The sequence below is a fragment of the Sus scrofa genome, chromosome 7 (genome assembly GCF_054392235.1).
Source record: "Sus scrofa isolate SSC_HxYL_T2T_F1_AM1 chromosome 7, Sscrofa_HxYL_maternal_Yorkshire_Landrace_v2.0, whole genome shotgun sequence".
NCBI classification, from domain to species: domain Eukaryota; kingdom Metazoa; phylum Chordata; class Mammalia; order Artiodactyla; family Suidae; genus Sus; species Sus scrofa.
Genome location: NC_139389.1, coordinates 72683391 through 72697344, shown reverse-complemented (window position 1 = coordinate 72697344; position 13954 = coordinate 72683391). Strand labels below are relative to the sequence as shown.

The 13954-nt window shown below is 37.9% G+C and overlaps 1 protein-coding gene across 2 annotated transcripts in view; it reads left to right on the top strand.

Moving 5' to 3' along the window:
• Positions 1–13954, top strand: part of BRMS1L (BRMS1 like transcriptional repressor) — a 40461-nt gene that overhangs the window by 5854 nt on the left and 20653 nt on the right. For both annotated transcript variants that reach the window (XM_001926256.6, XM_013989042.2), the window contains exons 3-4: positions 4088–4215; positions 5972–6051. In XM_001926256.6, the coding sequence (XP_001926291.1) occupies positions 4088–4215; positions 5972–6051 (208 nt within the window). The remainder of the gene's footprint in view (positions 1–4087; positions 4216–5971; positions 6052–13954) is intronic.

Genomic DNA, 13954 nt, shown 5'->3' with positions numbered 1-13954 from the left:
GGGATCATTTTGGAAAAGTAGCAACAAGTTTGTATTTTCATATTTTAGCACATGTAATCCACATGTAATAATTCTTTTTTCTTTTTGTTTTTCTTTTTAGGGCCACCCCCATGGCACATGGAGGTTCCCAGGCTAGGGGTCGAATCGGAGCTACAGCTGCCGGCTATAGCACAGCCACAGCAATGTGGGATCCGAGCTGTGTCTATGACCTACACCACAGCTCACAGCAGCGCTGGATCCTTAACTCATGGAGCGAGGCCAGGGATCGAACCCGAAACCTCATGGTTCTTAATTGGATTTGTTTCCACTGCACCACGACGGGAACTCCCCACATGTAATAATTCTTATACAGTGAATTGAGCTTTAAAGTCCATTTTTTTTTTTTTTTTTGCTATTTTTTAGGGCCGCACTTGCAGCATATGGAAGCTCCCAGGCTAGGGGTTGAATCAGAGGTACAGTTGTGGGCCTGCACCACAGCCATAGCAACACGGGATCAGAGCTGAGTTTACTACCTACATCTGAGCTCACAGCAATGCTGGGTCCTTAACCCACTGAGTGAGGCCAGGGATTGAACCCTCGTCCTTATTGATACTAGTCAGATTCATTTCCACTGTGCCGCAATGGGAACTACCAAAGTGCATTTTATGATTATCCAAGAAATGAAAATTGCTGTGAAGTTCTAGTATAATATGTTACCTAGGAGAACTTTGCATCTTGTCAGTCATTTAGCCTAATCTTGTTCACCTTGGGGCAGGCGGTTGCCTTGAGTTTTGCTTTCTCATAGCTCCCTATGATCACCAGCCAGTTCCCACTAACAGCTTTGTTCATTTCTGAAAGTATTAAAAGCAGACCCATTACCACTATTTAATAGTGTTCTTTCTCAGGAAATTGGTATCCAGGAATATGTTTTAGAAAAAAATAATCTTGGCACCATGTTTATAATTATCATTTCTTTGTTTTGCCACAATTGGTGTGTTTGTTAATTTTACCTTATCATACTGTGTATCTCTGTAGCTTGTCTCAAATCCTCTTGGAAGAGGTGGGAAATAATAATAGTAATAATATCAACAATAATAAAAAGATTATTTTTTATAATCTTGCCTGCTTTGCCTGTTCTAGCATTCAGCCAAAATAGAACTCCTTTCATAAGGCAGAAAATTCACAATTTGCAATTTTTAAAGTGGTGAGAGGTGAATTCTTCTGCCTCCTTAAAAAGGTAGAGGAACTTGGAGTTCCCACAGTGGTGCAACAGGTTAAGGATCCAATATTGTCTCTGCAGTGGCTTAGATTGCTACTGTGATGCAGATTTGATCCCTGGCCTGGTGCAGTGGGTTAAGGATCTGGTGGTACCACAGCTGTGGCATAGGTTGCAGCTGTGGCTAGGATTCAGTCTCTGGCCTGGAAATTTCCACATACCGTGGGTGTGGCCAAAAAAAAAAAAAAAAAAAAAAGAGTACCACCCGAGTTTCCATTCATTTCAGTGTTCAGTATCCAACAAACATTAATTGGGCTTCTATTTTGTGAATACTGTTATGATTGCTGCTGAAGGACTCATGTCTCATGTTCCTTGCCTTTGATGAGTTTATACTTAAATTCCAAGATTGCAGACATTACACTTATTTTGAGGAATCTGTTCTTTTAAAAAGGTAGTTAATTGAATATTGTTAATTCACGTATTTTCATCATTCAAGATACTGTTCACCTTTTCAGGATACTTTATCAATATTTTGTATAAGTTTGATGTTTTTCAGGTACAGTCATCTTTTGTATCAGATTGCCTAAAGTTGTATTTATAGTTTAAAAACTATAAGTTCCATGGTGTACTTTTCTGACTACACATTTGTTTATCATTGTATGTTGAGTTTTAGAAATTTTTTTTTGTTTCTGCTTTTTCGGGCCATACCTGAGGCATGTAGCAGTTGCCAGGCTAGGAGTCCAATTGGAACTGCAGCTGCTGGCCACAGCCACAGCCACAGCCACATGGGATCCAAGCTGTGTTTGTGACCTACACCACAGCTCATGGCAATGCCGGATCCTTAACCCACTGAGCAAGGCCAGGGATCAAACCCATATCCTCATGGATACTTGTCATTCTTTTCCTCTGTGCCACAATGGGAACTCCAACTTTTAGAAAAATTTAATCCAAACATTGTAATGTATTATTTTGGCAGTTAATTCAGATAATTTTTCCCTTTTTGTTTAAAAAATATTTATTAAACACTCAAACTTACTTTATTCTTTTGGAATCATTATGTAAATCTCTGTGCTAATTACAGTAACCAATAATAGACAATTAATATTGATTGCCTTAATTGTATTGGCTTTCTTTTCTTTTCTTTTTTTTTTTTTTTTTTGTCTTTTTTTTTTTTTGCTATTTCTTTGAGCCGCTCCTGCGGCATATGGAGGTTCCCAGGCTAGTGGTCGAATCGGAGCTGTAGCCACTGGCCTACGCCAGAGCCATAGCAATGCGGGATCCGAGCCGCGTCTGCAACCTACACCACAGCTCACAGCAATGCCGGATCATTAACCCACTGAGCAAGGGCAGGGACGGAACCCGTAACCTCATGGTTCCTAGTCGGATTCGTTAACCACTGCGCCACAACGGGAACTCCTGGCTTTATTTTCAAGAGGAAAGAGCAGAATTTATATGAAACCCCAGGTATCATAATGTTTTCCAAAGCTAACTGCTACTTATACTAACACCTATAAGCAGTATCAGTGGTTTCCTTTGAAAGTTATGACATTCCATCCTTGTGAAATATTATAACATATTCTTCATCTGTGATGAAGTAATAAATGAAGTTCCCAGGCTAGGGGTCAAATTGGAGCTGTAGCTGCTGGCCTGCATCACAGCTCATGGCAATGCCGGATCCTTAACTCACCTCATGGATGCTAGTCGAGTTCGTTGACCACTGAGCCACATTGGGAACTCCCCAAACAGTTTTTTACAAAATAATTGCTTTGAAATTTTAGAATATCCATGAAAGGTCACAAAACCAAGATTAGATTTGCCTTTCATAGACATTGACAATTTAAACATTTTCCTCTTAAAAAAAAAAAAAAGAGTTCTATCCTGTAGGATTACTGCTAAAAATAAACATCCAGTTGTCTCACATATTCTGTCTTTGATAATCAAGCTAAAGATATTGGTATGACAGCTAGCTGATAAATTAGGAGTATTTGTTTATGGGGATGCCTTGCCCCACTTTTCATTTCCCAACTCATAGAGCAGTTCATATTGTTACAGCTTCTTCATTGATGGTCCACATGAACTGAGGATGCCGGATATTTGCAGGTTCTGTAGCCATTGGTTTTACTTTCATCGCTCTACTTCCTCTTTGTTCTTAAATGTCAAGTAAGCTGGCTGTCTCAGTACTAACTGACTCCTTTTCAGGAAACTTAGAGAGGAGACAGGGAATTATTTATTTTTGACGACTAGTAATGTCTGTATCTAAGTTATTCAAAATGATTTCTTTGTTTCTTCTAAAATCAGTGTTTATTTGACTTTTTCTCCTAGAACTGATTTATTGTTCTGCAGTTAAAACAAAAAAAAAAAAGGAGTTCCCTTCGTGGCTCAGTGGTTAACGAATCTGGCTAGGAACCATGAGGTTGCGGGTTTGATCCCTGGCCTTGCTCCGTGGGTTAAGGATCTGGCATTGCCGTGAGCTGTGGTGTAGGTCACAGACGAGGCTTGGATCCCGCATTGCTATGGCTCTGGCATAGGCCAGCAGCTACAGCTCCGTTTAGACCCCTAGCCTGGGAACCTGTAAAACAAAACAAAACTGTACGAGAAAGAGAATTACATTTCAGTGTAGCTTCTTTCTAGCTCTTATTTCAGGTGTATTTTTTGTATTGTAAATTAACCATTAAGGGGTGATATATCTAAAGAATAGAAAAACACTTATTTCGTGATTATATGCAAAGTCAAATCATGTAACGGAGTTCTTCACTTGAGATCAAGGCACAAATACATTTGGTAGGTTTTCAGAAGATAGATGATATTAAGAAGAGATATTGAATGGAAGTGGTAAATTGTTAGCCTTTGTTGGGCTTTGAAAATTAATATCTTAATTTTTGCTTTGTTAAGACTTTATAAAGAACGATTAAGTCAGGTGGATGCAAAACTACAAGAAGTCATAGCTGGAAAAGCACCAGAATATTTGGAACCACTGGCAACTTTACAAGAAAATATGCAAATTCGTACAAAGGTAGCAGGTAGGAAAGTGAAACATCTTTTCCATATAGTAGCATATGACCTCTTCAATAGATTAAAAGGTGTTTGTCAAGTGAGTGGTGGTTGTTAATGGAAGTACAAATATATTTACATTGACCAGAGTATTTCAGTATCAGTCAACCCACATATTTATTAAATGCCTCACTGCTTTTTTCTGCTGCTGTGAGGGGGTTAAAAAACAAACAAACAAAAAAACCCCTCAAATTGCTCACATTGTTGTTGAGAAGGTACTTCTGCATGTGAAACAAGTAGAAACCTTGATACTTTAATCATCAAGAGATACTATTACTGTCACAGTTTAACTTCCTCTTAGTCCTTTTAGTTTTTTTTCCTTTGTAAGAGTGATAAAGATTTTTTATTTGTAAAAGCAACATAAAATGTTTGGGATATTATCGTACAGAGAATTAGCCTTCAAACTTATAATTTATTGATGCGTTCTTATTTTGATAAGTTTGAAGTTTGATGACTCATCTGTGGCTGTGAATAAATGAAGATGTCCTCAATTTAAACTTAGTTTTCTGTTGGTAACTGGGATCCAGTTTCAGAACTGTGTCTTGCCACATATAACCAGGGTTATATCTATTTGCACATCACTTATGATTTTTTCATAGTCAAACTAAAAACTAAATTTTAATTAGTGGAGGGGCTGATTATTTTCTTTTGGGGAGACACTAATTGATCCTCATGTACCTGTTATATAATACCTAAGGCATTGTTGATAATAGATTCTTTTTATGCTAAATGCACCTTAAACCAAATTTTATTCTTGAGTGCTTAATATTAAGTATGTAGATGATGTGATGCTTAATATGCTGTCTTTGCATATTGGCTTAGCACACACTTGAAAGTAAATGTCCTTAATTTTCCTTGATATTCTGAAAGAATTAAGTGATGTTTAGGAAATATCACTTGAGTCAATTACCCACTTTTCTACTAGGTGGCCTCCTTTACTCTTTGATTGTACAAGTAGTATGTGTATGAAAGTATTGGCATAGTTCCAGATGTCTCTCCCCTGCCTTTACTGTACGAGAAAGAGAATTACATTTCTAGAGGCAACTATGGCGTAGAGTTAAGTATATACACATAGACCTCTTTCTTTGCCATTTTTGTGATGGCCTATTTTGCATGGCCATGTTGCCTATTTTATGCTGTTGTCCTGGTACCTCTAAGTTAAACTCTCTTGAGCATCTATCCTCTAGGGAAAGCCCTGTCAAGAGCACTCAAACATCATATCAGTTTATACATTTTGTTATATTAGTTTATACATTTAATTCTCTTGGCAGCTTTTGGCTCTGAAAATAAATAATAGTTTAAAAATTGTGGTTTTGGTGGTTATGCTATCACCCAGTTTTCACTTTGAACATATAGGATTAATGAAACCAGACTTTATTGACTGTTTCCAAGATGAGTCCTGAGAGATTGTTTTTCATAGGCAACGAGTTTTATTTTCATTTAAATCATTATCTATCAAACATTTGGGAGCATTTTTTAGAAAAATAGAGTAAGAACTAAAATTTGCAGTGTAGCTTCTTTCTAGCTCTTAAACTCTTAGGTTTCTAGTCTTCTTTGATATGTTTTAACTGAGCCTTTTTATTTTTATTTTTTAAAGATAGTTAGACTCACTTGCCAATTTCTTCTTGATTCATTTTATAAAATAGTTAGGACAGATTTCCTCTTAGGGAAGATAATGAACTTCCTTATTGCTAACATAATCAGAGTAATTGTGTTTGGTTGCAGGAATCTATAGAGAGCTCTGCTTAGAATCTGTAAAGAACAAATATGAATGTGAAATTCAAGCTTCTCGCCAGCATTGTGAGGTACTGTTATTTTGCTTAACTTTTAAGCTGATTTCAACTCTTCAAGACTTCTGAATATAGCAGTTAAAAAAGTAAATAAAATAAGTGAAACAAAATTAAATAGTGGTTTAGCTTATTTGTGGGGTTTTGGTTTTTTGTTTTTGTTTTTAAATACAGTTGCACCGGAAGCTGTATTGGAAATAGGACACAAGGAAGGGACTATCAAATAGAACTTAGTGATATAATTTTAAAAGTATTGCAACTGTTACCGTAATAAGACTTTGTAATGATTATGTCAGCTAGCATCACTGAAAATAGTATAATACTATACTTGAATAGTATAGTATTCAAGGCTCAAATAAATGTATATCCGGTAGTACAATTATATTATCGCACTACATTAATTTCTCAATTTCGAGATCTATTTCCAAATCTCAGGGCAAAATTCTCTCTGGGGAAAAATAGAGTCTATCTGTTCTGTTTATTTTGAATATGATTTAAAAACAGTGTTGGTTTTGCAGATAAGTTTCCATAAAACCTAGACAAGTTCATAAATACACTAATGAAATTCAGAGGACAAGTTCTCTGATGATTATCTTACTTTAATGTAACCTATCTTTATAAATCATTAAAATACTAAGAGTAGATAGGTGTAAAAATGGTGGAGCTCGCTTCACTTTCTTGATTATAAATGAAACATCTTTTGGTGTTTACTGGCCACTTGGATTTTCTTTGCTAAGAAGTGTCTGTATCTTTTGCATATATGTTGGGCTTTGACTGTAGAGGTTCTTTATTATATTCTGGATTCAAATTCATTACTGGTTATATGCTTTGCAAATATTTTTACCCAGGCAATAGGGTATCTTTTCACTCTTTGTGATGATTTTTATGAACAAAATTTTACATTTTAATTTAGTTGAATGTATCATCTTTCCTTTATGATACATATTTTTTTGTGTCCTCCTCACTTTGAGGTAAAATTATGTATTTTAAAAGTTGAAATTTTGCTTTTCAACATTTACATTGCTAAACTACCTTTTTTATGTGTGGTAAAGTATGGATCTAATTGTACTTTTTTGCATGTGGATATGTAATCTCAGCACTTTTTTTGTCTCTCCAGGGCTGCACCTGCAGCATATGGAGCTCCCAGGCCAGGGATCAGATCTGAGCCACAGCTGCAACCTGTGCTGCAGCTGCGGCAATGCTCACTGTGCAGGGACAGGGATAGAAACTGGGCCTTCAAAAAAAGGAGTTCCTGTCATGGCGCAGTGGTTAACGAATCCGACTAGGAACCATGAGGTTGCGGGTTCGATCCCTGCCCTTGCTCAGTGGGTTAATGATCCAGCGTTGGCCGTGAGCTGTGGTGTAGGTCGCAGACGCGGCTCAGATCCCACGTTGCTGTGGCTCTGGCGTAGGCTGGTGTCAACAGCTCCGATTAGACCCCTAGCCTGGGAACCTCCATATGCTGCAGGAGCGGCCCAACAAATGGCAAAAGACAAAAAAAAAAAAAAAAAAAAAAAGAAACTGGGCCCTGAAGCTGCAGAGATGCTGCTGATCCCTTTGTGCCACAGTGGGAACTCCATTTCTCTCTCTCTCTCTCTCTGTTTTTTTTTTTTTGTTTGTTTGTTTGTTTTGCTTTTTAGGGCCGCTCCTGTGGCATATGGAGGTTTCCAGGCTACGGATTGAATTGGAGCTGTAGCCGCCGGCCTATGCCACAGCCATAGCAAAGTCAGATCCAGGCTGCATTTGTGACCCACACCACAGCTCTTAGCAACACCGAATCCTCAACCCACTGAGCAAGGCCAGGGATGGAACCCACAACCTCATGGTTACTAGTCGGATTCGTTTCTGCTGAGCCACAACGGGAACTCCCATTTCTTTTTTAATATCAGCTATCCACATATGTGCTGGCTTGTTTCTAGCTTTTTTCATTTGTTTAATTGGCCTGTTTCTCTCTTTCTGCTCCAGTATCACAAGTCTTTTAATAGCTTCAAGTCTAGTAAGTCTTGATAACTCCATCCTAAATTTTACCTTGCTCTTTTTCTTACAGTTGTTATTGTTAAAGAATGTTTCATTGTTTAGTAATTGCCATTGCATGGAAAAATAATTTTGTATCCAACCCTATCTACCTCTCTTAATTCTAATAATTTAATTACAGATTCCTAATTGTCCATGTATTTTATAATGTCATTTGTGAATAATGGCAGCTTGCTTCTTTCTTTTTGATTTCTCTCTTTTTTTTTTTTTTTTTTTTTACTTGTCTTAATGGCACTAATAGGACCTCTAGTACATCTTGGAATAGAAGCAGTAAGAGCAGGTCATTATCGTGTTCTTGATTTTAAGGGAATGCCTCTAACAGCTTTCCAATAAGTATGGTATTTACTGTTTGTTTTTTTTATTTTTTATCTTTGTCTTTTTACCTTTTCTAGGGCTGCTCCTACGGCATATGGTGATTCCCAGGCTAGGGGTCTAAGCAGAGCTGTAGCCACTGGCCTACGCCAGAGCCACTGCAATGAGGGATCCGAGCCTCGTCTTCGACTTACACCACAGCTCATGGCAACGCAGGATCCTTAACCCACTGAGCGAGGCCAGGGATAGAACCAGCAGCCTCATGCTTCCTAGTCGGATTCGTTAACCACTGTGCCATGACGGGAACTCCTTTACTGTTTGGTTTTGATAAGTACTCTTTTTGTCAAGTTAAGGAAATTTTTCTTCCTTTGGCCATACCCCTGGCTTATGGAAATTCTTGGGCCAGGGATTGAATCTGAGCCACAATTGTGACATGTGCCACAGCCGTGGCAACTCTGGATCTTTAACCCATGTGCCACAGCAGGAACTCCCTCAAGTTAAGGAAATTTATTTCTTGTTTTCTAAGAATTTTTCCCATGAGTATTGTTAGACTTGATTCAGTGCTTTGTCTGCATCTATTGAATTAGGCTTTTTTTTTTTCATTCATTACTTACATTATTAATATATTTACATTATTAATATATTTTCTCAGGTTAAACTATCCTTGGATTTCTGGAATGATTATTTGCCTTGTGCACTATGAGATTCAGTTTGATAATATTTTGTTTAAAAGTTTTATTTCTATGTTAATAAATGAGATTTAATTTTCAGTTCTTATTGTCTTTGAATAAGAATTTCAAGATTCGTAAAATAAGCTAGAAATCTTCCATATTTTTCTCTTCCGTGGAGGTATATATTTAAGATTGCAGTCTTCAGTTTCATGAATGCTTAGTACATCTTATCTTTATGATGCAATTTAGAAAATAATCTCATAGTAAAGTTGCAAGAAAGTGGAAAAGAACTTTTTTGGCAAACATGAGAATGAGTTGGCAACATGATACCACATAACCCTTGAGTACTGTAATGGATATTTCACACAAATGAGGGATTTTCTCTTACATAACCACATTACAGTCAAATCATCAAAATCAGAAAATGTACATTGATGTGTCACTACCATCTAATCTTCGAACCCCATTTAAGTTTTAGCAGTTGTCCCAATAGCATTCTTTATAGCAAAGAGATCCAGCTTAGAATCACATGTCATCTTTGTCATTCGATTTGGTTGTTATGTCTTTTTGGTCTCCTTCACTGTGGAACAATACCTCAGGCTTCCCTTGACTTTGATGATGTTTACATTTTGGAAGATTTCAGGCCAGTTATGTTGTAGAATGCTCCTCAATTTTGAATTGGTCTGCTGCTTCTTCATGGTTAGAATCAGGCTTTGTGTCTTTGATGGAAGTGTCACAGCAGTGATGCTGTGTTCTACTCATTGAATTCTAACAGGCAGTGCACAATTTTGATATGTACCATTATTAGTGATAGACACTTTGATCATTTGACTTAAGTGATGTCTTCTAGGTTCTCTAAGTAAACTTACTTTTTCTTCTTAAGATTAGTAAGTATTTAGAGGAGAAGTACTTTGAAACTGCATATATCTCATTCTTCATAACACTTTTTTTTCTTCTTTTATGCCTGCACTTGCCGCATATAGAAGTTCTCAGGTCAGGGATTGAATCTGAGCCACAGCTGTGACCTATGCTGCAGTTGTGGCAACACCAGATCCTTTAACTCACTGTACTGGGCTGGTGATCCACTTCTGCAGCAACCTGGGCCACTGCAGTTGGATTCTTAACCCATTCTGCCATGGTGGGAACTCCCTCATAACTTCATTGTACCCATTTATTTATTTATATAAGTATACACATTGTTTTCTCACCTCTTTTTTGACTGCTTCATCTTTTGGTTATTGAGGAAAATGAGCATTTCTGTGATGGTGAATTTGTTAACTCCTCCTTATATTTCTTTCTTTTCTTTCTGTTATTAGTTTTCTTCTTTATTTCCTAAGAAAATTCACAGTCTGTTCTTTTCAAAATAGTGAAGTCATTCACCATTCGAGATCTGAAGGCCAAAGGTGGTACTGATGAGATGCCCCACAATGCCTGTCCACCGTCTCAACTTCCTTTGCTCAGAAAGGATGGCCCAGTCCCAGGACACTGAATGCTCATGATTCCCGAGTGCCCAGTTGAAACTTACCTCCCATGGAATTTCTTTCACCCTTTTCCTTTTTTTTTTTTTTTCCCTTTCCCTCTTTTCTTTCTTCCTTCCGTCTTCTCTCCCTCCCTCCTTTCCTCTTCCTTCCTTCCTTTTTAAAATTGGAATGAGGACACTTAACATGAGATCTACCCTCAGATTTTAAGTGTGTAGTACAGTATTGTTAACTATAGGCACACTGTTGTACAACAGATCTCTGCAACTTAACTGTCATGTGTAACTGAAACTTTATACCCATTGAACAGCAACCCCCTGTTTCTCTGTGCCCATAGCCCCTGGCAGTCACCATTCTACTCTCTGCTTCTGTTTTTGACTAGTTTATATACCTCATATGATTGGTGTCATGCAATATTTGTCCTTATGTACTTAGGTAACTGGCTTCTTTCTTCCTTCCTTCCTTTCTTTCTTCAAGGCTGCACTTGAGGCATATGGCAGTTCCCAGGCTAGGAGTCGAATCAAAGCTACAGCTGCCAGCCTATGCCACAGCAACACCAGATCCTAGTCGTGTCTGTGACCTAAACCGCAGCTCATGGCAATGCCAGATCCTTAACCCACTGAGTGGAGCCAGGGATTGAACCCACATCCTCATGGATACTAGTTGAGTTCGTTACTCTGGAGCCACATTGGAAACTCCTGGCTTATTTCACTTAGCATAAAATCCTCAAAATTCATCCATGTTTTAGCATATGGCAGGATTTCCTTCTTTTTTTAAAAGAATACATAATATTTCTTTGTGTGTATATGTCATATTTTCTTTATCCCTTCAACCTTCAATGTACATTTAAGTTGTTTTCCACATCTTGGCCATTGATAATGCTGGAATGAACACAGGAGTGTAAATATCTTTTCCAGATCCTGATTTCAGTTCTTTTGGTTATATAATCTGAAGTAGGTTTGCTGGATCATATGGTAGTTGTATTTTTAATGTTTTTGAGGAACCTCTGTACTGTTTTTCCACAGTGACCATACCATTTTACATTTCCACCGACTGTACACAAGGGTTCCAATTTCTCCATATCCTCACCAACACTTACTATGTTTTATTTTTTGATAATAGCCATCCTATGTTAAGAGCTATCTCATTGTGATTTTTCTTTTTTTTTTTTTTTTGCTTTTTTAGGGCCACGCCCTCGACATATGGAGGTTCCCAGGCTAGGGGTTGAATCAGAGCTGTAGTTGCTGGCCCACACCACAGTCACAGTAATGCAGGATCCGAGCCACGTCTGTGGCCTACACCACAGCTCATAGCACCACTGGATTCCTGACCCACTGAGCGAGGCCAGGGATCAAACCTGCATCCTCACGGATACTAGTCAGATTTGTTAACCACTGAGCCATGACAGGAACTCCTCATTGTGATTTTGATGTGAATTTTTCTTATGATTAGTGATGTTGAGCATTTTTTATGTGCCTATCAGCCATTTGTATGTCTTCTTTGGAGAAATGTGTATTGGAGTTCTTTGCACATTATAAAATAGAGTTCCTTATCTATTTTGGATATTAAGTCCTTATTGGATGTATAATTTGCAGATATTTTCTCCTACTCTGTTACGTTGCCTTTTCGCTTGAGTTGTTCCTTTGCTGTTCAGAAGCTTTTTATTTTGATGCACTCCCACTCATCTTTTTGTTTTTGTTGTCTGTGCCTCCAGCTTTGTCCTTCTTCCTTAGGATTATTTTGGCTCTTTGGGGTCCATTGTGTTTCCATAAGAATTTTAGGATTCTTTTTCTGTTTCTATAAAAAAGTGTTATTTGAAATTTGATAGAGATTACATTCAGGAGTTCCCATTGTGGATTAGCAGGTTAAGAACATAGGGAGTTCCCATTGGGGTGGAGCGGAAACAAATCCGACTAGTATCCATGAGAATTCAGGTTCCATCCCTGGCCTCACTCACTGGGTTGGGGATCTGGCGTTGCTGTGAGCTGTGGTGTAGTTTTGCAGACATGGCTCAGATCCGGCGTTGCTGTGGCTGTGGCACAGGCCAGCTACAGCTGCGATTCGACTCCTAGCCTGGGAACCTCCATATGCCACAAGTGCAGCCCCCACCCCCGGAAAAAAAAGAACCCGACATAGTCTTCATGAGAATTTGGGTTTGATCCTTGGCCTTGCTCAGTAGGTTAAGGATCTGGTGTTGCTGCAAGCTGCAGATGTGGCCTGGATCTGGCATTGCTGTGGCATTGCATAGGCCTGCACCTGCAACTGTGACTTAGATATGCCATAGATGTGGCCCTAAAAATGAAAAAAAAAAAAAAAAAAAAGGATATATTGAGTTTTTAAACTGCTTGGGTAATATGGATATTTTAACAGCATTGTCTTCTAATTCATGAACGTGGAATATCTGTCCATTTATTTGTGTTTTCTTTAATTTCTTTCATCAGTGTTTTCTAGTTGTCATTATATAAATATTTGACTTTAGTTTATTCCTAAGTATTTTATTCTTTTTGATGCTATTGTAAATGGGATTTTTAATTTCCCATGTCTCCATTCTATCAGTTTTTGTTTTATTATATATCGAGGCTATATTACCAGGCTCACATTATAGAATTTTTATTTTTTTAAGTTTTTTTTTTTTTTTTTTGGTTGTACCCAAACCATATGAAAATTCCTAGGCCCGGGATGGAACCTGTGCTGCAGCAAGTGACTGGAGCTACTGCAGTGACAACTGCCAGATCCTTAGCCTGTTGCACCACAGTGGGAATTCCTAGAATTTTTATATTTTTCGTAAGTGTAACATTTTATTTTTTTTATGTTCTAACTCTGTAACAGTGATTTTTGCCTTACAGTCTGTTTTATCTTATATAACAGTTACCCTAGTTTTATTTGGCCTAGGATTTGCTTGATAAAAGGTTTTTCATCCTTTTTTTTTCCTCCTTCAACTATTTTCTGGCCTTGCATTTTAGGTGTATTACTTGTAAATAGCATGTGCCTTGATTTAAAATAAAAACTATTTTTTTTTTTTTTTTTTTTTTTTTTTTTGTCTTTTGTCTTTTTGTCTTTTGTTGTTGTTGCTATTTCTTGGGCCGCTCCCCGGCATATGGAGGTTCCCAGGCTAGGGGTTGAATCGGAGCTGTAGCCACCGGCCTACGCCAAAGCCACAGCAACGTGGGATCCGAGCCGTGTCTGCAACCTACACCACAGCTCACGGCAACACCGGATCGTTAACCCACTGAGCAAGGGCAAGGACCGAACCCGCAACCTCATGGTTCCTAGTCGGATTCGTTAACCACTGCACCACGACGGGAACTCCCAATAAAAACTATTGTAATAGTCTGTCTTTTTACTGGTAAATTTAATCCGGTAATACTGATAGCGGTTCCTTCGATTTTTAAATTTTTTTTCAATTTAATGTAATTTTTACTTTAT